This window comes from Giraffa tippelskirchi, chromosome 11 (assembly GCF_054371585.1).
Source record: "Giraffa tippelskirchi isolate mGirTip1 chromosome 11, T2T-mGirTip1v1.2.pri, whole genome shotgun sequence".
NCBI classification, from domain to species: domain Eukaryota; kingdom Metazoa; phylum Chordata; class Mammalia; order Artiodactyla; family Giraffidae; genus Giraffa; species Giraffa tippelskirchi.
The window spans coordinates 127154209-127180082 of record NC_137285.1 but is presented as its reverse complement, the minus strand read 5'-3'; the positions used below and the strand labels follow the sequence as shown (position 1 = coordinate 127180082).

Sequence of the window (25874 nt, the reverse complement as noted above, 5' to 3'; positions counted from 1 at the left end):
TGAGGTCTCCTATCACAGCAGTGTATTGAAATGTATTTAAAAACATTTTCAACTATTAAGCTCCATACACTTTTTAAGAATGTTAAGTACTTTGCCACATTAGAGATGAAGAACAAGAACCTGATTAAGATTTTAAGGGTGATGAATTAATTTCCAGAAAACAACTTATTTTTAAGAGTAGTAATATTTCTATACTTCAAAAGTTCTCAATTTAAATAATAAAATAGAAAATAATTCAATTAAGAAATAGGCAAAGAACATTTCTCCACAGATGTATGAATGGCCAATAAACACATGAAAAAAATCCTCATCACTAGCCATCAGGGAAATATGTATCAGGACCCTTCATATGTTAGCATAGCTACAATTAAAATTACAGCCATTGTTGGCCAAGACACAGAGAAATTGGAGCTCTCTGACACTGCTGGCAAGAATATAAAATGTGCAGTCACTGTAGAAAAGAGTTTGGCAGTTCTTCAAACTGTTAAAAATACTTACCACACGATCCAGACATTGTACTCCTATTTACACAAGAAAATTGAAAACTTACATAAAACTTGTATACAAATGTTCATAATAGCATCATTCATAAGAGCCTCAAAGTAGAAACAACCCAAATGCCCATCAACTGATGGATGGACAAAATGTGGTATATCTACACAGTGGACTATTACTGAGCCATAAAAAAGGAATGGAGCACTGATACACGCTACAACATGAATGAACCTTGAAAACACTACATTAAGTGAAAGAGGACAGTCATAAAAGACCACATATTATATGATTCCATTTATATGAAATGTCCAGAACAGATAAATCCACAGGGACAGAAATGATTAGAGGATATCTAGGGCCAGGGTGGTGGTGGTTTCAGGCATACAGGGTTTCTCTGGGGGGTTATACAATGCTCTAAAATTGACTGTTGTGATGACTGCCCAACTCTAAATATACTAAAAAAACCCCACTGAACTGTAATACTTTAAATGAGTGAATGGTATGACATGAAGTAATCTCAGTAAAACTGCTTATTTTTTTTAAGTTCTGTAATTTCACTATAAACTGCAACTGCTAGTACGAAGCATTTATCAGTTTCCTTTAAACCAAACAGATTTTTCTTATCACTGCTTGTAACAATTGTTAGGGTTTTATTAATTTTGTAGCATTTGCATTGTAATCTTGGAATATCTTTCACATGGATGACATAAACTTAAACTTATGAACTTAAACATATGAAATAGTAAAAGATCTAATGCTAAGATTTTCAGTAAAAGGACGCCTAGAGATTAATGAATGGCATTACCATCCACCCATTAAATTAAGAAACCTAAGAGCCACTCTTGTTTCTTCTTTCCTTTAGCTTTCATATCCATTTCATCAGCCGGTAACCCTGCTTGTCAACTCCATAAGGGAAGGATTTTCTATTTATTCACTGTGGTACATACCTGGTGCTTAGACTAGCATCTAGCACATGGAAGATGTTTAATTAGTATTTGTCAAATAAACTGAAATTCATGCTGTCCTGAGATTAACAGCTTTTAAAAGAAAAAAAATTAAATCCCTCATTTGATAATTTGTTAAAATATATACTAATTTTTAAAAATGTACACTATGGAAATTTCATTTGCCATTTCAGTTGCTGAAACATATTAAGGCTAAATTCTCAAAGGGACACAGGTATGCTATGGTGCCGGAATATGCAGAAGTAGAACATAATGACTTTATTCAAGTTTGCTGTTACCCGATCCACGAATATTTAAAAGATATTTTATTTTATAAAAACTTACATCTGTAAGTAATAGACTGACCGTTAACAGAGGGCTTAACCTGGAACACATAGATAGGCTTCGAGGCCCATGAACCCCTAAAAATTGCAAAACCTAACATGTATATTGGCATGTGAGAGTTTTTACTCTTTTTGGTGAGAGTTCAAAGTGTCATTAAGATTTTCAAAGAAGTCTACGACCCAAAAGGTTAAAAAAATTACTTAACTAGAAACAGTCACAAAGTCTTTTAAACAGGAATTTGTACAATAAAATAATACCCAACAGCTCCATCTATGGGTATAAGTCATTATCATGTAGCAGAAATAATGACAACTACGAGAAATCAGTGCATCTGTGAATGCCTGTGTTTAAATCTTCAGTGTCACTCTAGTGGGAATTTATTAACTATAGGATCACAGTTTTGTTTTTTTTTCCAGATATAGATGTAAAAATTAGGAGGCCATTGATGAATTCTACTTTACAGTACTTCAGCACCAAAAAATTGGGCAGTTATGCTGATATATGTATATACAGTTCAACATTTGTCAGTCTTAAAATGCTTATTTATAGTGAAATCTATATAAAACCGTTAAAAACTTTTCTATTTACATTTTTTTAAAAAATGAAAAGTATAGTTTCCTTTGCCACAACTTGTCAAAACTGACTCTTACCCGTTCCCACCCTCTTACTCTTCACTCTACTTGTGACAGACAGTGATCACAAGACCCAAACATATTGCTTAAACAAATCATGTCCTAAAAAGGTAGAATACTTAAAAACATTACATTTAGAACTGTAAATGAACTGTTTATACATTTCAAAGGGGGTTAAACAAAGGTATGTAAAAGTTATTTTCAAAGTCTCAGTCCAACATGAATGTGCAATTTCAGTGTTAAGATAGCATCATATGAATAATTTGTTTTCCTGAACATAACTGAACATTTCCTTTGGACTAGAAAATATTTCTTTTCCTCTGTTTCACAATGAAACATTTTCTCATAAGTTTTCTTAAAGGAGAAAGGGGGCGTGGGAGGTGGGAGGTGGAAAGGGTAGACAATCCTGGCTTACAGGAAATTTGTCAGAAGGAATATGGCCTGCTTTGAAATGTTTACATTTAAATAAATAGAAAGCAAGTGTGCTGCCTAGAGCACAAAGGAATGACAACACAATAAATTAGCATACAACTGGTGAGAATGTACAAGCCACCCAAAAAAGCACTTCCCACTGGTTAGGGACCTGATTTCCACCATCTAACAAGGATTCTTTAATGCCAGTATCAAAGAATTATTTTATAAAATATAAACTGAGGAGATGTAAAAATGTTAACCAATTCAGCACTTGCAGGGACTTGCAAAAACATACAAGATTAAAAAAAAAAACAAAAAAACTGTTCCTGACACACTGTTTCAAAATACAAACTATTCACATTCTCCTTTTTTGATGGTGCTTGCTCAGTAGAAACCAGTTGAGGAACATTCACAGGAAAAGTCTCTTTCCACTGCAAGACAAAGTTTTCCATTAGCCATGGTCCAATAGAGAAAGAATATCAGGTCTTATGTCACTGTAGATGTGCATCTTTTTTCTTTTTCTAAAAAAAAGTACATTCCCCTGTGAGTTTTATCTTGTTTTAAAATGCTACTCCTGCAGCAATTCTTGTTGAAACACTGCTGTTTCAGGGTCCACAGTCTAAGCATGGGCAAAGTGCTCTCTTTAGACATCAAAATACAACGGCTTCCCTGGACACTTGGTAACCAAGTAGGTTTTAAAGTGCACTCCTGTGTCCAAAACACTAGGATCGCTCAGCAGAACTCTGAGAGGGGCTGGGTTCAGTTCCATCCTCTGTGCTACTGTCTATGTCCTGCTCCATGGCTGTCTCATCATCATCCAACTGCTGACTGGTGAAATTGTTCAGTTCAAGGAGCCCGCTGGGCTCTACGACCACGTTGGAGCTTGAGTGGCAAGGAATAGCATACTGGGGAATGGCCTGGAAGAGAAGACAGAGGAGAGAAGCTTCATGGTTAAAAAAAAAAAGATAACAGAAGGATGTCCTCAACAATATAACAAGGAAGGAAATAAGGAAACTGACATTAACTGGACAACTACTAGATGCCAGGCACTATGCTAGATGCTTAATATTATTCCCATTTTACAAATGAGGAAACTAAGATAGTAAGTGACTTAATCAAGGTCACACAGTTGGTCAGGGTTAATGCTAGGATGCCAGGATTCAAATCCAAGTCCTCTACAAGGAGTGATCTCTCCACTCCTTGATGGTGCCTCTTCTAACAAAGGAAGCTGAAGTCCATGCCTAATTCGAGACAGACTCTGAGGATATTTTAATTTGGTCATTAAGCAAATTTTAAATGTAAATGCATCAGATTTCGCTTCTGCAAGATGAATGATTAACCCACTGATACCACAATATTTTTAAGCCCTTTGGTAGTTCAAAGGTGAACTTATTTGTTTGGGTCACATAGTAACAATCTTTATTGAAAATAAAGCTAGAGAGGACAGTCTTTTAAACAATAAAAGCACCAAAAGATAAACACATATTAGGCAATATTGCCTTGTCAGATTCTTTCTTAACTTTATTATATACCTTCTTAAAAGGTATTATCAGTTCATATCATACCCCTACTTAAAATTCTACAATTGTTTCCTATTGTTCTTGCTATAAATCAAAAACCTTATTATGTCTCCAGCCTTATGCCAAATTCACTTGTACCATAGGGTGTGTGCCCTAGTTCTTCCCCTCTTCCTGGAATATCCTTCCTCCAAATCTTTACATGGCTGGTTCCATTTTTATCATCTGCATCTTAGCTCAAATGCTTCAAGTAAAAGGCTTTGAGAAGCCTTCCTTCTATGAAAGGAAACCAGAGTGCTGGGTCGATCCCACCCCTAACCCCTATTATGTTCTGTAACATTTTCTTCATTGATTTATCACCTCTTTGTTTTCTTCTCATCCTTAGAATGTAAGATCCAAGACAGTTTGAACCAGAGCACAGATCCTGACTATCTTTTTCATTGCTAGATACCCAGAACTTTGAACAGGGTCTGGCACACTCTGAAACTGAAAGTCACTCAGTCGTGTCCGACTCTTTGCGACCCCAGGGACTATACAGTCCATGGAATTCTCTGGGCCAGAAATTGGAGTGGGCAGCCTTCCCCTTCTGGAGGGGATCTTCCCAACCCAGGGACTGAACTCAGGTCTCCTACATTGCCAGCGGATTCTTAATTTTCCCAATGAATAATGTGTCTTTAACATAAAGAACCCAGGAGCAAAGTTGAATATAAGCATTTTGAAAATATACCTAACCAAAACAACCTTCTACTGAGGGGAGATGCAAATTTAGTTTTAATACTATCAAGAAAACAGTGTAAGATGCCTAGGCATTGATTCTAAAGTGGTAAAGTTTTTTGTCTTCCCTCACCCTCCTGCCCTTGTTCCATACAGCTGATCACTGTGAAAAAGTCTCTGGTGGGGACAGAATTTTAGTTCAGCTCTAGCTGTGACTTGCTGTGGCACTATGAATAAGTCACTTCCCTTCTTAAGCTTTAGTTTAATTTTGTGTAAAATAAGATAATTGGAAAAGATATGCTTTAAATATCCCTACAGATCTAAATTCTATGAATTCCATATACATATAGACTCCTTCAAAACAGAAGATACATTCATCTTGTTTACTCCTCTATCCTTACACCTAGCACAGTGCCTGGAACACAGAGGTCAAATAATCCATGTGGAATGAATGAATGAATGAATGAATGAATAAAAGAAATATGGATTATCTGTCTACAAAGCACTTAATACTAAACACGCTGAATTTTTACAGAACATTTTTCAAGAAATCAAAGAACTTCTGTAGACTTCCTTCACTCAAGCCAGTAGGTATTTTACTGAATGAGTAAAAACCAATACTTTGGGTCAAAGCTAGGCATAACTAGTGAGACCTGAAAATAAATGTTCTAACAATCTGTTAGTGATGATTATAACAACAGGAGCTATCCTTATTGAGTATTACTCTATATAGGACACTTAACCAGATATTTACTCAATCCTCAAAACAACTCTTTGCGCTGTTATTGTTTCCCCTTCATCACAGGGACAGAGGTTAACTGTTGCTCAAAGCCACAAAGTAGGTAAGGATTACAGGCAGGATTCAAATCTAGATATTTCTGACTCCAAAAGCTTGGTCCTTAATGCTGCTCTTCCCTCTGACACAGTGACACATCAACCCAGCATACAGTACATGCTAAAAATTAGCTCAGTATTCTTGCAGAGAACCTATTCATTAGCTATCATCTTTGATACATGAAGCAAATTGCATTTTCACCGCTGTTCATTAAGTACAGAAAATAATTTCCACATAAGCTATTCAAAATAATTTTCAATTTAGTAAGTATACGAACTTGAAGAACTTAAACTCTCAGGAGCCACAGTAAATTTTAGTAAAAATAGGAATAGCTACCATATATTAGGCAATCACTACAAGCCAGGTACTGTGCTACGTGCTTCATCTCAATTTTATATAATCCTTATGTCAATCACGTAAAGTAGGCATTCCTTATTCCCATTTTACTGATGAGGAAACTAAGGCACAGTGAGGTTAAGTAGTCTTGCCCAAAGTCACACAGTGAATAGCAGAGCCATGAAACTTCCTTTTCCACCAAACCCTACCTCTTCAGTGGAGAAGGGCATGGCAACCCACTCCAGTATTCTTGCCTGGAGAATCCCACGGACAGAGGAGACTGGTGCAGTCCATAGGGTTGCAAAAAGTTGGACACGACTGAATTGACTTAGCACGCATACTACCTCTTCAAGGGGGAAAAAACACGTAACAAATCCATTTGGTCAACGATTATTTAGTTCACTGTTTTGACAGGAACAAAATGCTTGAATAATTCAATGGCCAGATCTATTTGCGTTTAAGCATTTCCCCTATACTAAGGTAAATCCTATCTAGGTTAATATCGGTCAATTTGCATTCTTTCATGGCTTGGGATCACAGGAAAGGCAAAATTTACTACAGAATCGTCTAAGTCACACAATATAGTACAATAAATACTACCATCCATAGTAAATACTAGATTATCCACATTTCAATAAATCCAAATTCTCAATTATCTAAAATATGCTGCTCTGATACCTTCCAAGCAAAAAAGGACAAATGTCAAGAAAACAACCTAAAGCCTTGCAAGCAAAGAGGGAAATAAAACACAACTTCTAAAAGCTAGTCTGGACCCAGTAACTCTTCAGTCTGGATTATATATGATGACAGATGAGTTTTAGAATGAAGGGAATGTGAGGCATAGGAAAATCTACTGTCAATGAATAATCCATCATGTTCACTAGCCTGTACTTACCAAGGCAGGAGAGTAATCATAATAAGGTTTTTCAATAATATAATGATTGAAATAAAAAGCAAAGCTTTATGGTTAATCCCTAGTTAGTTATAAAATTAAATTACTGAGAAACATTCTCTTACAACATGGTTCTCTAGACATTTCAGTTAATTAAGGTTTTACAGTCCTGAAAACCATAAATTTGGATCAAGATCAAGAACTGTGTTTCTACAAGGGTCTCTGAAATTAACTTGAAATAGGAGTACAATCCAGTTATATCCAAGGAGTACAAACTACTTATACTCTGGGCAAAGACTGAGAAGCCCAAAATTTGACCTGGAAAGTTGCTGATCTTGTAGGTTGACTGCTGAGTCAACACTGGCAAGTGTGGCTTGCATCTATGAATCAAGTGGACACAGGGGCTCAGGGCCCTTGACTGTCTCTAAGGTATACTGTTGTGACAATATCTATCAATTTTCTAGGACTCTTGTTTCAGAAAATAATTATAAATTTGTATATTTGTAATAGGTAATAAACCAAATTTGATAATCTCTTCGCCATTTTGGCTTTACTCTTCCTGTGACATCCCAAAACACACCAAACCACAACCCTCAAGACACCCAAGATTTCTTGTGTTCCTTCTGATTCTTACCTGGATGATAATTTCTGCTGGGCTCTCTTCAGCTTTCTTTTGGCCTACATTCTGAATACGCATGAACTGGCCTGTCGCAGGCACTCCTGGTGCATCGATTTTCCTTGTCGTTAGGGGAGGGCCAACAGCAGATGGACTTGAACAGGACTCTCTACATTTCTGTTGCTGGGGAGTGGAATTCGCCATCCCTGCCACCACCACATGGGTGGAGGGTAATGATCCTGCTTCACCAGTGAGCACACTAGTGGCAAGAGCCTTCTTTGGGGGATCCACTACCAAATGCTCTACATTTGTATCAATCTGAGCTTCCATCAAAGACATTTTCAAAATGTCTGACACTGCTGTCTTCTCAGAGGCCTGAATGGGAGATATGCTTGTAACTGGTGATGTCAACTTAGGCACAGAACTGCCACCAGTTATCTTTGTAACAGTGGGAGGCTGGCGCCCCTCAAAAGTTATCTTTGTAACAGAGGATCCTTGGGTTATAATTGGCTGCTCCACCTGAAAACAAATTGGGGTTGTGTGTGTTACAGCTACATATCTTTGAGAAAACCTATCAAACACCCCAGACAATAATGGCAAAAGAAACATTTGTGCGGTATACTAGGAAGATATTTTGAAGCTTGGTGTTTCAATAAGAGGGCTGATGGGAAAGTATCTGGTTACCTTTAAGAAACCTAGCGAAAGAGGAGGGGTCAAAAGAACCTTTGTTCAGCCAGCCAAGGTTCATAGCAGTCAAGGAAAAAGTCACAGCAGCCTTGTTTTCCTTGGGATTTACATACCCACACAGTATACCTTAAACCCATCTCAAATCATTTCAAATAATCTTCAGCTTTTTAAAATAAAAGTAGGGTTTTTTCAATCTTTTGCTTCAAAATACGTTTATACAAACATATTCTCTCTCTATATATATGTATTTATAATACACACATATACACATACATCACTCCAAAGCCACTAATTTTCCCTAATATAATTTTTCTTTTCAATATTCACAGTTAATCCTCTGAAATCTAGAAGATAAATTTATTAACCAAATGGTGGTGTAAACTAAAAAGGAAGACGGTCAATGAAGCTCCTTAAAAGACTGTAGTTTGCTTATTAGCATTATTTCAACAGAAATAAAAGAGTTTACAGGCATGGAAATAAAATACTTTATGCCTAAAAAATAAAAATAATTTAGGTATATCTATGCATTGTTGATCAATGCTGAAGTTATTTCATTAAAAACTGCCTGGAAATTCAAGTTCTGAGTGCTATGCTTTTTTTCTTCCTATATTAATGCGTACATTTCTTCCCTAGTGTCAACCTTCTGATGGAGTAAAGTAATACCAGCATAATGAGGCTTTTGAGCTTCCTCTTCCCAGGAGAATGCACCGCTAATCACGATAGGGTCGTGATGTTTTCATTTTTTTCCGTGAACAGAGAAGTTTAACTTTGCATGCTATCAATATTCCGTTACCTGGCTTGCCGGCTGTTTCTCTGAAGAGGCTGGGAGCGGCATTTGGCTCTGGGGGGTTTGGGGTTGCACGTAGATTTTTGGTTGGTTCGGAGCCTGCTGCAGTTTAGGGAGCTGCTGCGTGGTTTTCACTGCAAGCACCTGTACTACAGTCTGTGGGGGCTGTGCCATTAAGGTAGGAAGCTGCCTGTCTTTGGCCACCATGGGATGCTGTGTGTGCTGTACATCTGGCTTGGGCTGTGCTTGTTCTTGCTGGAGAGGGGTGAGTTTTTGATGCCTGATGGAAAGCTGGGGCATTTGCGGGAGTTTGTGCTGGAGCTGGTCTGCCTGCAGGTGGATGGTCTGCTTCTGTTTAGTCTGGAAGCACTGCAGAGTTTTCACTTGCAGCTGAGTCTGTTCCAGCTGTGGCTGGCTAAGTTTCTGCGGTTTAGCTGACTGTGACTGAGTCAGGGCAGATCGATAAAACAGACCTGTCTGAGGGTCTAAAGTGTCCATCTCTTCAACCTCTCCCTCCTCAGTTCCAAGTTCCTCGCTGTGTTTGGTAAAAGCAGTGTGACTGCTTAATGCCTAAGTAAAAAAGGCACAAAGTAAGAATGAAATAAGAAAAACACCTATATTGCTACATTTCCCTCAAATTGGAAGAGACTTGATTATGAGAATCATTCAAAATTTTCAGAAGGGAGAACCTAAGAAGACCAAAAAACCCTCAAGGTTTCTAAATCTAAAGGCAGCCTTAGATTGAGATTCTTAAAACTTCAACTCTTAGACATTAAGTACTGCAAAAACTGGCAAATGTACTGTAGTTAAGAAAAGTCTCAGAGGGCCCAGAACTTAAAGGTAAGAAAAATAAGGATGCTCTGCAAGCACAGCACAAGATGGGAAAAGAAAAGGTTCCCTGGCTCAGGACACAGCTCTTTGGCCTGGACATCAGAGCTGTTCATCTGCCCAAAGGAAGAACGCAGCAACCCAGACATGAGGTATCCAGAGAAAATCCAAGGTTCAGAGAAGCCCACTTGTGCTGTGCACCCAATTGAGCACAGTCCAGAAGGTAGGCATTGTCTGAGGGCCGTGCCCATCCCAGTCTCTGCAGAGGGCCTCTTTGCTAAGGGTGGAGACGGGTGGCCAGGCCTACCAAGGTCTGAGTGATCTGCCCTCTACCCCAACCCTCCTCGCCCAGGTTCCACGTCCACCAGGGAAGGCTTTCAGACACCCGGCTCCCTCCCAGGAAGGTAGGAAACTGTGGCAGCAATAAGAGCACTCCTGTTAGGAGAAACAGAGATGGCCTGATATCAGTTATAATAGTGTTGGGAGGCAGCAGTGATCTTGAGTGACATGGTTAGAGCCAGCTGTCCAACCTCCCTGGGTGTCTTGAGAAAAGTCAATGTCAGGACAGCCAGATGAGGGCCAGACTCCAGGCTGACAGCTGACACCCAGCAAAATCTCTGGCCATCTGGTTTCCCTCAGAAGATCTATCCCAATCCCATCCTTCCCACTGCTTTGTCAAATGCTACACATCTACTTAAACTTTAAAACTTTGAGATTCAATTGAAACTCCCCTATCTCATAATGACCTTACACATACAGGTTTGTAATACAACAATTTCTTCACGCCTTTCCAGTAGTTTGCCTGTAATTAGGGTCAACTGCTACCAGTTGAGTAATGATAATTTATGTGGCTACTAATGATAAGTCACGCTTAAATCTGATATTTATGATATCACTTTATAATAGAGGCAGGATTCTTTAGATTTAAATCCTGGTTCTGCCATCCAGAAAAGGTTATTTAATTTCTATGGGCATGAGTTTCCTCATTTGTAAGAGGGATGATACAATCACCTTGCAGGCTCATAGCAAGAATTAAATAAGTTAAAGCATTTAAAGCTCAAAGCACAGTATCTGGCACAAAATCAATATATCAATGTGTTTTTTACCTTTTCCCCACTACCCTTGGTACCACATTTTCTGTTTTATGTTAATTCATTTTTCCTTCCTGTTCAGTCTCTTCCTCAATTGGTCACATTCAGTAAAAGAAGTCCAATAATATCTACCTAGTTATTTTTAATGTTCCCATAAGGATTCATTATGAAAGCAAAAAGTAAAACAAATGAAAAACTCAGCATCAAACAGCTTAAACAAGCCAACTTCTATTTCATTTGAAAATCTTGCCTCAGTGATAAACCCTTCCATAACAAGAAAATACATGGAAACAGTGACCAATTCTGATGTCACAGATTCATCTAGACCAGCTTTATCCTTTTGAAATCTTAAGAGTTCACATAAGATCCAAGAATACTATTTCTTAATTACTTTCTGGTGTTAAGACTATCAGTTCATTTCCTTTACTCACCCCTCACAGATGAAAGAACTACACTAACACTCTTTAACTCAGTTATTTCCCCTCTTCTAATAGGAGATGAAACTGAATCTTATTTTGGGAAGGAAGCAGCTACAGAAGGTAGAAGGAAAAAGAAATACAACCTGCTGCATAATGTGGGTGATTGCTCCAGGGGAAGAAGCTGGGATGGACTTCACCACCACGGATGTCTGTGTTGCAGTCTGTGACTGAGCCACATGCTGGAGAAGGGTCCGCTGAGGCTGGGAGGGCTGTTGAGGCTGGGAGCGGTGGCTGACTGAAAATAGAGGAGGTGATGATATTTCTCCAGAAATCACCACAGCATCTGTAACCAGTAGTCATTTTAAACAATTGTCTGTGAGATTGCATCACAGAGAGAAAGTGTGGTACTAGGAGGCAGAAGACCAGAGCCTGCCCATTTATGAGCTGTAAAACTCTGAGAAAGTCACTTATCTTCTCTGAGACTCTGTGTCCTCATCTGTAAAATGGGAATAACAGAGCTATTATAAGGATGAGATGAGAAATGTATGTGGAAGCACTGTGAAAACTATTATCACAAAGGAGGAACAAATCCCTTAAAGCTATATCCTCCTGTGATTTGTACTCTTTCTCCAGTGACCTTTACCCCATTAAGGTAACAAAACAACAATCAATTTCTGCAATCAAATCCTAGACTAATATTTTTAAGGATAGTGAGACAGTACAAGTTTTTAACCTCTTGATCCTAGTTCTAAATGTAACACAAAAACCAGAAGCATTCACTCCTTTATATACAAAAGACACTCTCTCATATTCTAAAGATTTAGGAGGTCAAGGTGATACTGCAGAAAGAGAACTGGATCAACAGTCACAACTGGATTCTGTCCCACTCTGCCACCAATCAGCTATGTGAATTTGAAGAGGTCACTTAAACTCTATGTTATTAATCTCTAAAGTTTGGAGGTTTTATTTTGTTTATTTTTGTTTTTTATTGGGATAAAATTTTATTTCTTAGAAGAGGACCAAATGAAGTAATGAATTGAAAATGGTCCTTAGATTGTTAAGTAAAGTATAGAGTTAACAAAGTAACAGAAAAGTCAGTGTTCTTTCATCTTCTCAAATTCAGCTCATCCAAAACAAATGAGTAAGAGTACAGTTCAGGAAATAACTCCACCTCTTAGTCTCTTGCTGGAAGGTCCCATGGAGTAAACTATACATTTAAATTACACATCTATGTTGATGCCAAACTATCACTTTTAATCAGCTTCAATTTCAACTTTTTAAACAGTATAAACACTCAACATTTCTTATTCTACGGAGCTTTAAAAATGTTTATAGTTACTGGAAACCAACTTTTTGAATCAGAAACAGATAAAAATAAATCTGTAAAATTAGCTAAGGATTTTGAGAATATTAAAACCTCTCAATAATCCATGGTTCTAATTCTCATATATCTTGATCTACAATTTCAAGTAGCAGTGGTTCCATACTTAGAAAAGTCATAGTCAAATGCCCAAGGATAAGATGATCACTATAAAATCAATGTGAAAGTGCCATTGTGAGTATAGAACTTTAAAACTATCCAGTGAAATATGAATAAGCTTCATTTTTATAACACATTTTACTTATACTCAAAAATGCCATTTTTCTTTTTTTTTTTAACATTTTTCTAATATTTATTTATTTGGCTGTACTGGGTCCCAGTACTGCATGCAGGATCCTTGATCGTCGTTGCAGCATGTGGGATCTAGTTCCCTGACCAGGGGTTAAACTCAGGCCTCCTACATTGGAAGCTCAGAGTGTTTGCCACTGGACCACCAAGGAAGTCCCACAAATGCAGTTTTTCTATTGTTGCTATATATACGCCTACATGTGATATGAGGTTACAGGCAGCACCACTAGTACTGTTTTATAAATGCACTATAATATCTTACTGCATTTCACAATAAGTTTATGTATACATTTTAAATTACATGAGTTAATAAAATATTTCATATGTGCTCAACGAAACTGGAAAAAAGGGAGTCATGGTTTGTATTAAAATAACAAATACTGAAATCATTTACAATATAACTGAGTAAGAGAAAAAACAAATCATATTAATAATATTAAAACTAAGCAAGCAAATCAATGAAGCTTTTTACTGACAGAAGCATCATCAGAAATGAATGACATTTGAAAAATAATAAATATAATTTCTGACGAAATTATCAGATTATATGGGACATTTTTGCTGCCCACACTAATCTTCATACTTATTACATTTATTAAGAAATGAAGTGGATTTCATAGATGATCTACTGAAACCATTTAAGAATAATCCTCAAGATACTATAAATCTCTTCATAGTAACTCCCCGGAGTGCAGGTAAGTTAAAGAAAAATAACATCCACTGCAGAATAATACAAGAGGGTCAGAAGTTGGCTTTGAAGTAAAAAAAAAAAAAACCACTCAGTAAGGCTGATGATATGATGGGAGAAGATTATAGAAGGGAGGTCACAGAGTAGATATTTGGAAAACAGCTGAAGTGACCTTTAACTGGGCCATGCAAACACCATAAAACTGTCACTTATTTCTTTAAACAACTCTTATTTTTCCAATGTCAAACTGCTCATTTCTGAGAAAGAATCCCACTACCCTGCAAAAGGAAAGTCTCTCTCCCTTTTACTGAGTAGAGCTTACCTTTCCTCTACCAGATCAGAGTAGAGCGCATCCATTAAAGTGGTTTGCCCCCAAAACAATCATCTTTTACCTTCAGTTACTTTTACTATAAATGGATGCACACCACTTACCTAGAAGGGGAAAAGCAACCTCTGTCCCCTCATCAGTGCGTTCTGAAAAGGATAAGTAAGGGAAGATATCATAGGTCTTTTTATCTATTTACCGTTTGATAATCTAGTCTATCCCCAGAGGTTATTATTGATTTTCCCAACATACTGCCCTCTGCTTTTTGCTAAGTATCTCTAAAGAAACATGCTAGATAGCTTTACATAATTTTTAATTGGATTTTCCCTTTTGGCAATTTTATTCCACTAGTCTTAACAATATCTCCTAGAATTATGCCAAAAAATTCCTTTTCCACTTTGGTATTTTCATCCTTCAAATATTTGCAACTTTATGTTCTCTTATGCTTAAGAAAACAGAAGACAGGTGTTCTTCATATTCTGCCTCATAAGTCATCTCTCCTAAGCCCTAATTATTCATGTTACTACTCTCTGAACTCCTCCAAATCTCGAAGTAATAGAGTACCCAAGACAGAAAACAGTATTCCAGGTGTGGTCTCACCAGGATATAAAAGAATCTATTATACTTCCTGCTCCACTTCTCTACATATGCCATCCAAAAGTATCATCAGTGTTTTGCTGCCAGACCACATAAATACCTAATGTGCTTTCCATCACAACTGTTAACTATTTACAAGGATTTAAAATTTTCCATATTTTTTTCTTTACATTAAAAAGGGGGAGGGGATTGGATTTTATACATTCTTTCTCCCTTGACCCACCTCCCCTTCCCCAAAACTAAAAAATTCAAATGCATATGAGTATTTATTCCCATATAAAAGATATTCTATCCTCTCACTACCAGTGCTGCCTGATGTTCACAGATATTATTTAAGGCCAACTACAGTTTTATATTACTTGCAAACTTTGTAAAATCTATCAATTTTCTCCCCCTAATCATTAAAGACAGGGTAAATCCCAAAGACAATGTGACTCTGCTCTCAGAGAAAACTGGAAAAGATCAAGAAATATAAAAAATATGTTTTCCCCCAAACACCCATCCCATGAAATCCAGAAAGGTAGCACTCCTACCTTAATACTACTTTTTAAAAGGACACCTACCAGTAGTGATGTATTCAGCAACTAGTTCTGACTCTACCACCGCAATTGATGGACTTTCAGGAGAATGTCTCTTTTCCTGGGTCATCTGAATAGGCACTGCCATTTGACTCAGGTCAATAGTGGGTTGTCTTGGTTTAGATTCCAATTTTTCCTTCACTGTATAAAAAAGTCAGGGGAAAAATTAACCTTATTACAAACAAGTACTAAAACCAGAGTTGTCCATGGAAAAATGAACAAGACCTCTGGGGTGCCACATGGGCAGTGACTAAGAAGACAGGAAGTTGAAAACAAAAGAGCAGACTACTGTATGGCTATAGAGTGCACAACTTGTACAACCGTACTCAGTAGCATAGCAAGAACTCATATGCATTCAGACTAAAATCTCCCCCCTATTATCACCAGGTCAAACAACTGGATCTGTTTCCCTTGTACATACTCCCTTTAGAACATTTCCTTTACCCTTAGTCAAGGCAGTACCTGGTATTCTTGAGTTCACCAACCTGGAAACAAAGGGTGAGTAAGCAGTACACAGCATTATTTGCTCCAGGACATAACTGCCCAGAAGAGCACAACACAGTGACCAGTTTAATTTGATCTATTAAAAATTCAAGATAATTCCCAAAGAAATGTTACATTTTTATGACTCTTGAAGAATAAAAATATTCATTGTTAGGAAAATATGGTCTCTCTGTTCTTGAAAAAATGTCTATGGAATGGTCTGGAATCAAGAATGGTTTCCATGGATAGAATAACTTTCTAAATTATCACTTTTTCTACAAAATTATTTGGTTTCCACCCTCTATAAGGCATTAACGGAAATAGTTGAGTATGTCAAAGATAAGGAGCTAAGGAAATGCCTAAAGCCAAAAATAACACCAATAAAAAAATCAAAGACTTAAAATAAATGCTAGTATTCTTTGGGTAGTGTAGAGTGGATATTACAACAAAAAGTAACCAGTAATTAAGTCCAGTAAGCAATCATTCAGATTATTCTCACCAAGCATAAAATGTGATAAAATCAAGATAATCATTTAAAGAAAGTAAAAGAAAACCAAAGGAATACAAAAGTCACCCCACAAGTAGAGAGGACACTGAACTGGGCATCAAAAGACATGGAATCTCACTCTGCCACTAGCCAACTGTATAACCTCTCTAGGTCTCAGTATGTTTATCCATAATGAAATGGTTGGACAAGATCATCACTAAGGTCCCCTAAGAACTCTGACAATATCTCATCTATGATAATAGAAAAGTCAGTATAACTAACATAGTTTTGCCTAGAGTTTATAGAAGATATTTAGTAACTGGAAATACTGATTGGATCTTGCTAAATGAGAACAGCTTTGCATGGAAGCTTGGGTTGTTAAATTATACAAAGAAGTATGAAGATAAAAAAACAAATCAGAATGTTAGCAAGGCCCTTAATGTTTTATGACCACAAAACTGCTCCACCAATATCAAGCAGGATGGCAGGGGCCCTCCAATTTGTCTTCTACTATTCCTGAACAGAACTGGCAAATGTACTGCATTTATCTTTGCGCTTAGAAATCAATAGACCTACTCCTTTCTGGTGACAAAAGGCAACAGGATTGTCCATTTTAAGCAGGAGAGAGAGAAGAAAAGAACTGTGCTGTTTTTTCTTCTTTCTTCTGATAGAAACAATAGACTACAGTTTATCTATCCTTCAGCACTCCTGTGAACATCTTAATGAACTGACAAGTAAACAGACTGAACCAATGATTATAGACAAGTCCAGAGGGGGGAAATGTGCTCAAATCATAACAAAGAAAATATAACAGTAGTAGTAGTTTAGCACAACCCATCTCCAGAGAAAACATGCTTCATTCAGCTGAGCATGTGAATTCATACCTGTTGTCTGTTGGAGTTCTAACAGAGCTTTGATTGTTGAAGTAGCTGATTGTGATTCACTGGATACATCCTGATAAATTATGGTGGGGCTAGTCTCCATTGCAATCTCATGTTCTGACCAATCCTGACGCCGGGAAGCAATTACATGAACTACAGGCTGGGAATCTGTTTTATATTAGTTAAAAAAAAAAAACCCTATAAACAAAGTTTCTCTTAAAAAAAAAAAAAACAATTTGTTCTTTTTAAAAAATCTTTGTTTTACTACAAAATTCATGCTTTATCTCCCCCAAAAGACTGTAAGCTCCCAGAGGGCATACTGTCTTTCATGTCTGTATTCACTTATTCATTCATTCATTGATTCAACAGACTGGGCACCTATGTGCCAGTCTACATTTGGCACTGAGGATATAACGGAGCTCACAAAATAATCAAAGGATGCTCAAGAAGCACACAATCTGGTTGGAGAGACAGACATGTAAAGAGACAAATTACAGTTCAATGTTATAACTGCTATAATAAATAGGTGTGCATTTCTGTAGGTGGGTGCATGTCCATGCACCATAAGAACGAAATGCTATATGAGTCTTATTTTCCCCAATGCACCTAAAAATGTGTTCTGTATTACAACCTGAGCATTCAGTCAACACTTATTAGAGTTACTGAAAGGAAACCCTGTCCACTGACAAGAAAAATGGATAAATGATCTAGAAGCAGCATGATATAATAGGACACGTATAACATTCAGAATTCAAAGTCTTAGGTTACAGTCCCAGCTCTATCAATTACCAGCAAGTTGATTCTTTGGGTCTTAGTATCATTATTTCTAAAATGGCAACACTAAAATTACCTCTCTACCTCACAGGATTTCTGAGGATATAATGAAATAATATACGTAAAAGAGCTTTATAAACTATGAAGGACAATGGAAATGTTTTATTTTTGTTGTTATTGTTCTGGTTGTGGCCTGAAAATTTCTCAATTCTAAGCCTTTTTGTTAGTTTCAAAAGAAATTATAGCCCTAACTAACTCAAGGCTTATTATATTCATGCTATATAAGTATGCATGTAAATATTAAGACACATCAAATCAAACAATAAATTATTTGAGTTTTCCATCTACAGAATAAGTAGATGGAATAAGTAGTATAAGTGTAGTATACTACACTATTGTTAAGTTCCTAAACTCCTTGGTCCAAGATACAACATAGAAATTACATAGGCTATAAAAGCATGACTCCTCCCAAGTTTAGATTCTAATGGAGGAGACATAAAATGTGTGTGTATAGCTTTGTATCCTGGGATAAAGCCAAATGATTAGGGCAATTATACAATAGAAAGAAAAAGACTACTATGAATTGGAATGGTCAGTGAAAGTATCACAGAAAATAATTCATTCAGCCCCAAAACTAAGAATAAGTACAACTTCAGTTCACCCTGCTATGAATTTTATATTTTTAAAAACCACAAAGTTGTTCAAAAAGGTTGAAGCAGCAGGAATGACTCTTCAAAAACAAAACCAAAAATACCTATCTTTCCCAAAAAACAAAATCAATATACAAAATATCTGGAATTTTTATTTACCATAAAAACAAAACTGTATTTACGCTCCCTACCTTATCCTCTAAACTCTACATAGACTATATGCCACACCAGGAATATAGAATTTCCATTAAACTTTCAAAAAAAAATCTAGATGATTGAAGAACAACATCATGTAGTAATATCAAATGCCACGTGAGGCCTATAGCAGTTTTTCTTTACTAATTCTAAGAGCATATATAAGAAATAAAACTTAAAGAGAACTGATTATATTAGGGAACCATTCATTTTATATAAACTTAGTTCTCAATTTCAAGGATCTCTCATGATGCTATAAGTACCCCTTGGTTAGGGGAAAGGACCTATAGGCAAAGAATGAATTTGCAACCCAACTCTGTCAAACACACATATTAAATACCCAGAAGAAAGCAAAAACTGCATTGGTAGAGAGATAAGGTAAAATAAGACTGGAAAAAGAAAACACATTTCTACAAGGAGCACGTAATCAGAAACATCACCCCACATAACATCATCCCATAGGGACTGGGAAGACTGTTTTTTCTCTTTTTGCCCATACACAGAAAGTGCAGCTGATCATACAAAGCATCATTGCAGCAACCCCAACAGCTGTGACACAGAATGAGCGTGAACCTAAGCGTGAAAAACATTCCTTGAGTGATTTTGCTCTCTACTTTTGGCTCTCACTTAGACTAGATAAATCTACTGCCTACCAAATCTGATGCTGAGGTCAGAGTGCAATGACTGAGACAGCAGGAGCCTGATACAACAGTTCCATTTGATTACGCAGTGTGCATCCATCCAGGCTTCCCTATCTCTCTTGGTGATGGTGGCCTACTGACCCACAGATCTTTCCCCATAGGTCATTTACCACTTCCCGGGTGGCTCAGATGGTAAAACATCTGCCTACAATGGCGGGAGACCCAGGTTCGATCCCTGGGTTGGGAAGATCCTCTGGAGAAGGAAATGGCAACCCACTCCAGTACTCTTGCCTGGAAAATGCCATAGACAGAGCAGCATGGTAGGCTACAGTCTATGGCGTCGCTAGGAGTCGGACACGACTGAGCGACTTCACTTTCACTTAACAAATATTTACTGGGCATATACTACATGTTATGTACTAGAGATATACACTATACTGTTACATCCAAAGGCAGATTCAGGCATCTCTATGGAAGAATGTCTCTTATGTCTTTACTATAAAAAGCTTCTATCACATTTGCATAGAATTGTAAGACCTCTCAGGCTTCCCTGGTAGCTCAACTGGTGAAGAATCCACCTGCAATGCGGGTGACCTGGGTTTGATCCCTGGGTTGGGAAGATCCCCTGGAGAAGGGAATGGCTACCCATTCCAGTATTCTGGCCTGGAGAATTCCAAGGACTATATATTAGTCCATGGGGTTGCAAAGAGTCGGACACGACTGAGCTACTTTCAACTTTCATGTGAGATCTCTCAGCTAGAAAAAATAAAATCTAAATGTATGTTTAATACTATCATCGATCCTATGTTAAAATCTTCAAAATATCACCACCAGTCCAGGAATCTAGCACTAGAGAACTCACTGTTTTCCAAGGCAGTTTCCTTCCATCTTTGCACAGTTATGACAATTTGAAAATTTTCTTATATGGGGTGGAAACAGGTCTTCTGATTGCTACTCAACGGTTCTAGTTCTGCCCATGTACCTGCTGCTGCTGCTGCTAAGTCGCGTCAGTCGTGTCAGGCAAGAGTACTGGAGTGGGGTGCCATTGCCTTCTCCAGCCCATGTACCTACCAAAGACCAATTCTTTTCCCTCTTCTATGTCACAGTCCTTAAGATAACTGACAACAGTTCCTGTGTCCCCCACAACCCAACCCAATCTTCATCTTCTCTTCTCTATGATAAATGTCCTGTCTCCACCTACAGTTCTTCATAAAAATGATTCCCAGATGCTGCATGCATCTAATCCATCTATTCTATACTAAACCCAAGCTGTCTGTATCTTTTCCATGATGTAATAGGTATCTTCCCTCTGAAATACTGTCATAAAAAACAAGACCTTCACAGTATTTAACTGCTTACACAGCTTTCTCTCAAATGTTCCTTAAAGAACATTAGTTCTTTAAGATGTTTTGCAAAAGAAAGGTTCCATGCTCAAAAAAGTTGGGGGGCATTTTATATTATATACACCACTCTTCATCTTTCACAATATATATCACCACATAATGACTCTCAAAAGTTCTGCAATAAGTATTGGTATGTTTTGCTTAACCTTCATTCATTCCTTACCTTCACCATCACCTGCTGATCATCCTAGAAACCAAGTTACTTAAAACAATGCCTTTACAGGATGCATTTTTGTATTTGCCTCATACATGTTCTATCTTAAATCCATACCCTTGGTTTTGTCTCCTTTTTCTCTTCCATTTTACTTCACATAATCTTGTATTCTAGCTAGTCTACTTAAAACCGTTTTTGGAAATAAAATTTTTCTTTCAACATTTTTTTCTTTCTTTTTAAAAAAATATGCAAACCAATAAGCCCAATAACCTGGTTCCCAAGTGAAAAAGGGAAAAAAAGAAGATCCAAATAGGAAGGAAAGCTGAAGACTTGTGGAAGGCATGTGGCCCAATTTTCATTTAGCGACCTAGGCAAGTATGACCCTGAACTATTAGAGTTGGTCATCTAGCTGTCTATCAGTATGTAAAAATACTTCAGGTGTATAGAACTTAAAAGGCCCACCCACTAGGTTAGGAGAAACCCCGGAAAGGAAAATATGTTTTGGACTCAGGCAACAAAAATGAATTTATAAGGCTGAAGCTTAACTCTGTGTCACAGTTGCTGTTACAGTTGCTGTTTTGTTTGTTCATTCAGAGAAACTTTTACTGAGTGTCTACTTAGAGCTAGCTAACCTCTTCACTAAATTCTGAATATACAGAGATGAGTATGATGCTTGCCTCTGAGAAGTTAGTAGCCTAGTGGAAAAGAAAATAATTATATTAAACAAACAAAAAAAGTACAAAATAAAATGATCAATGATAAACTAGCTGGTAGTACAAAGCAATTTTGGAAGCCTAGTAGAGAAGGAGTAATGAACCCTCCCAGGGCGATTAAGGAAAGTGCCATAACAAGGTGAAGATGAAGGTCTCTATTCTAGCCTGTGAGGAGAGTTCAGAAATTAAGGTATAAGGCCCAAACTGCTTTTCCTTTCAGGCAGGGAATGGTGGGGAAGTTTAGAAACCACGAGTAGAATCAGGGAATCTGGAGAAGGAAATGGCAACCCATTCCTGTACTCTTGCCTGGAGAATCCCAGGGACGGGGGAGCCTGGTGGGCGGCCGTCTCTGGGGTCGCACAGAGTCGGACACGACTGAAGCGACTTAGCAGTAGCAGCAGCAGCATAACTTAATTGAGAGATATGCTTTGCTCATGTCCTCGAGTTAATTTGTGTCTGATTTTATAATGCCTTGCCTTCTCTTGACTGAGTTTGAAATACAAAATGAGAAGAGTGAACATTTATTCATCTGCTCCTTCAGCTACTTGAACTCATTTGTAGTCCTTCTTTATTCATGCCGAATTCTGTCTCCGGTGCTGCCCACCCTAAATAGGTCAGAGCACCCCACTTCTGTGTTGTTAAGCGGTAGAAGAACTGTTTCTCTCCTACAGGTACAAAACAAAGCGTTTGGGATATTCAGGAATCCTATGCCAATGTTACATTGCCATTTATTGGAAAGGGCTGGAATTGTACGTATTTCTATGTTCTATAAAGGATTTAATGTACTGGTTCTCAATAAAATTTTATTATGACCGTAAAAAAAAAAAAAAAAGAATCAGGGAATCCTTTGGCATAAAAAGACATCTTTATTCTAAGATTTGTATAAAGGAAGTCACTAGAAAAAGGATACGAAGTCAAGAAAAGTTCATCTATTCTTACAGTAGGATGCCAACTATAAACTAGGTAACAAATAATAGACTTTAGAAAATTATCACTGGATGCTAAAACCAGTAGATAAAGATGAGGGATATGATATATAGTTTCAAACCATCTCCCAATATATTACCATTAATCTCAAAGGGAAATAAGGTAATTTCATAATGTAAAAAAAAAAAAAAAAGGGACAGCATTAACCAAGAGATCAACATTAACATCATCAATATTGGGACAAACTGACATCAGTGCCTCCTGATAAGATAAAGCTAAAGATACACCACATATGTGGAATTCATGCTGAATCAAATGAAAAACATCAGACAATTTTAAATTGAAGACTATTCTACAAAGTAAATGATCTATTTCCTTCAAAAATGTCAAGATCAGGGACTTCCCTGGTGGCCCGGTGGCTAAGCCTCTGAGCTCCCAATGCAAGGGGCCGGGGTTTGATCCCTGGTCAGGGAACTAGAGCCCACATGTTGCAACTAAGACTCCACGCAGCCAAATAAATAAATAATCTTAAAAAAAAAAAAAAAAAAAGTCAAGATCAAGAGCACAAAGAAAGGCCGGGAGATAATCCAAATATAAGGAAAATAAAGAGTCATGACAATTAAATGCAACTAAATGTAATGCATAATATTGATGTGGACTGGTGGGGGTAGGTTGTTGTAGTGGCAAAACTACAAAGACCATGACTGGACAGTTGACGACATCTGAATGGATTGTACATTATAGAACTAAAACTTTAAATTGTGGTTTTGATAACTGTATTTTAGTTATGAAGAGACTCACCCTTAAGAAATATAAGCCGACAAATATAAGTATTTAGAGATAAAGGGCATGACATCTACAACTCGTTCTCAAACGGTTAAAAAATTCAAAAATTATAAACACACAGGGGGCGGCATAGAAAGAGAATCAACAACAAAGTAAATAGGGCAAAATATAAATAAGTGGTGAATCTAGTAAAAGACTATACACAGAAGTTCTTTTTATTCCTGCAACTTTTTATAAATTTGAAATTACATTAAAAGTACTAAACAGAGGTGGGCTAAAAACTACAAAAACAATATAAAGAAAAAAATAGACTGTTACATAGTGCTTATATTCCCAGTAGGTATGAAAACCAAACTTGAGTCTTAGACTTAGCAAAACCTTTATCCCTTTCTCTTATAACACAGCATATATATTCCTAGTCCTTTGTCTTTGGAGAATGCACTAAGAAACTATACAGTGAAATGGGAAGAGGAGTAAATGAAGATTATAAAAATTGGCTTTAGGGACCTCCCTGGTGGCCCAGTAGTTAAGAAACCACCTTGCAAGGCAGGGGACATGGGTTTGATCTCTGGTCGGGGAACTATGATCCTACATGCTGTGGAGCAACTAAACCTGCATGTCACAACTACTGAGCCCACACGCTCTGGAGCCTGTGTGTCAGAACTAGAGAGTTATGCAGCACAATGAATATTCTGCATGACAAAATTAAGACCTAGGACAGCCAAAGAAAAAGCAAATAAAGAAATATTTTTTAAAACTGGCTTTATAGTTAACTATATTAGATATTCCTCTTTGGTGATTTTTTCTGTATTATAAAATATTTTAAAAAGAAGTAATATGCAATGAAAGATAAATAACAAAAGTAAAAATAAATGATGCCACATATAATAACAGATCAAAGAGCAAGAAACTTTACACTCAATCACTTCCAAAAATAGTCAAACTTTTGTCCCTTTCTTAGAATGAAAACTAAAGGCTCCCTAATGAAATGGCATGTTAGGGAAGTAATGACTGGCTTATAGCTCCCTTAGGAAAAAAACAGCAATTTCAAAGGTAACCTGAGATTGTGCATATATAGACATTACTGTTCAGGTTCCCATTTCAGCACCAATTCATAACCTAAACATTTTACCTGCCTTTTATGAAAATATTTCTCAAAGGAAAAAAGAGCTGGAATTATTCAAGTAAGTACAGACTTAGAAATAAAAGAGGAAAAAAGAATCTTATTGTTAGTTTAAGAACAGAATCTATACACATCAAATCTGTAAGTCTAAAAGAAATAGAGTAAATATCACCCCACTGTAACCAGACATAAACTGATTCATAACCAATATAGAATGATAAATTAAACCTTAGCAAATTGATTCAGAAAGTATTACTATTACTGATAATATGCTGAAGAAAATTATCCATTTTCTAAAATGAGAGCCATACTGTTTGCTAAAATCAATATTTTAATTTATTTTTTTATCAACGAGTTTTCAAAGACCATTTCAAATGCTACCTCCTTCATGAAGCTTTCTCATAAAGTTTACTACATAGTATAAATTCAAAAATACATGTTCAAATTGAATTAATGGAATAATTAGCAATATGAATCATTAGTAAGACTAATCTGGGATGATTCCACTAAAGAGTTAAAATAATAATGCCTGTACAATATGAAGAAACTGTATTGAAAAAGTGAAGGTGCTAAGAGAGCATTCCAGAGAGAATAATGTGGACGTGAGGAGAGGAAACAGAGTGAGTGAGGAATGATCAAAGAAAGATAAACAGTTCTGTTTCGATATATCAGAGCTTATAAGTACAGGCATAAATATACTACCTGGGTGGTTAAGGTAACTGACACACACACGGGTACTAGATTTGTTGTTGTTCAGTTGCTCAGTCATGTCCAACTCTTTGCAACTCCATGAACTGCAGCACTCCAAGTCTCCCTGTCCTTCACTATCTCCCTGAGTTTGCTCAAATTCATGTCCATTTAGTCAGTGATGCCATCCAACCATCTCATCCTCTGTTGCCCTCTTCTCCTCTTGTCCTCAATCTTTCCCAGCATCAGGGTCTAGATTTGTACAAAGTCTCAAAGTTTATGATCAATATGAGTGGTTAAGGTAACTGACAGACACAGGTACTAGATTTGTAGAAAATCTCAAAGCTTACGATCATTGAGTTTATTTCAATTGACTCCCTAGAACAACATAATTAAAATAGCACTAACTATAACTAGTTTCCCTACTGTGCAGCCTGGCTTCATATCACCTTCTTATAATTAGGACAACCACACAATTATCATCTAAACTGGAACACCTATGAGAGTGAAAGAAAATGCTATTATTATTCTAGAACAGAAATAAACTAAGACTTATCCCAT

The 25874-nt window shown here is 37.0% G+C and overlaps 1 protein-coding gene across 50 annotated transcripts in view; it reads right to left on the bottom strand.

The window, feature by feature from the left end:
* Positions 1-1695: 1695 nt before the first annotated feature.
* EMSY (EMSY transcriptional repressor, BRCA2 interacting) overlaps positions 1696-25874 on the bottom strand; it is an 82974-nt gene continuing 58795 nt past the window's right edge. For 7 of the 50 annotated variants that reach the window (XM_081544300.1, XM_081544302.1, XM_081544316.1 and 4 more), the window contains 7 exons: positions 17264-17428; positions 15395-15550; positions 14342-14383; positions 11693-11847; positions 9221-9784; positions 7759-8259; positions 1696-3747 (listed from right to left, as the gene is read on the bottom strand). In XM_081544300.1, the coding sequence (XP_081400426.1) occupies positions 3553-3747; positions 7759-8259; positions 9221-9784; positions 11693-11847; positions 14342-14383; positions 15395-15550; positions 17264-17428 (1778 nt within the window). In that variant the 3' untranslated portion in view covers positions 1696-3552. The remainder of the gene's footprint in view (positions 3748-7758; positions 8260-9220; positions 9785-11692; positions 11848-14341; positions 14384-15394; positions 15551-17263; positions 17429-25874) is intronic. The other 43 variants (XM_081544305.1, XM_081544310.1, XM_081544323.1 and 40 more) reach the window with 12 other exon arrangements.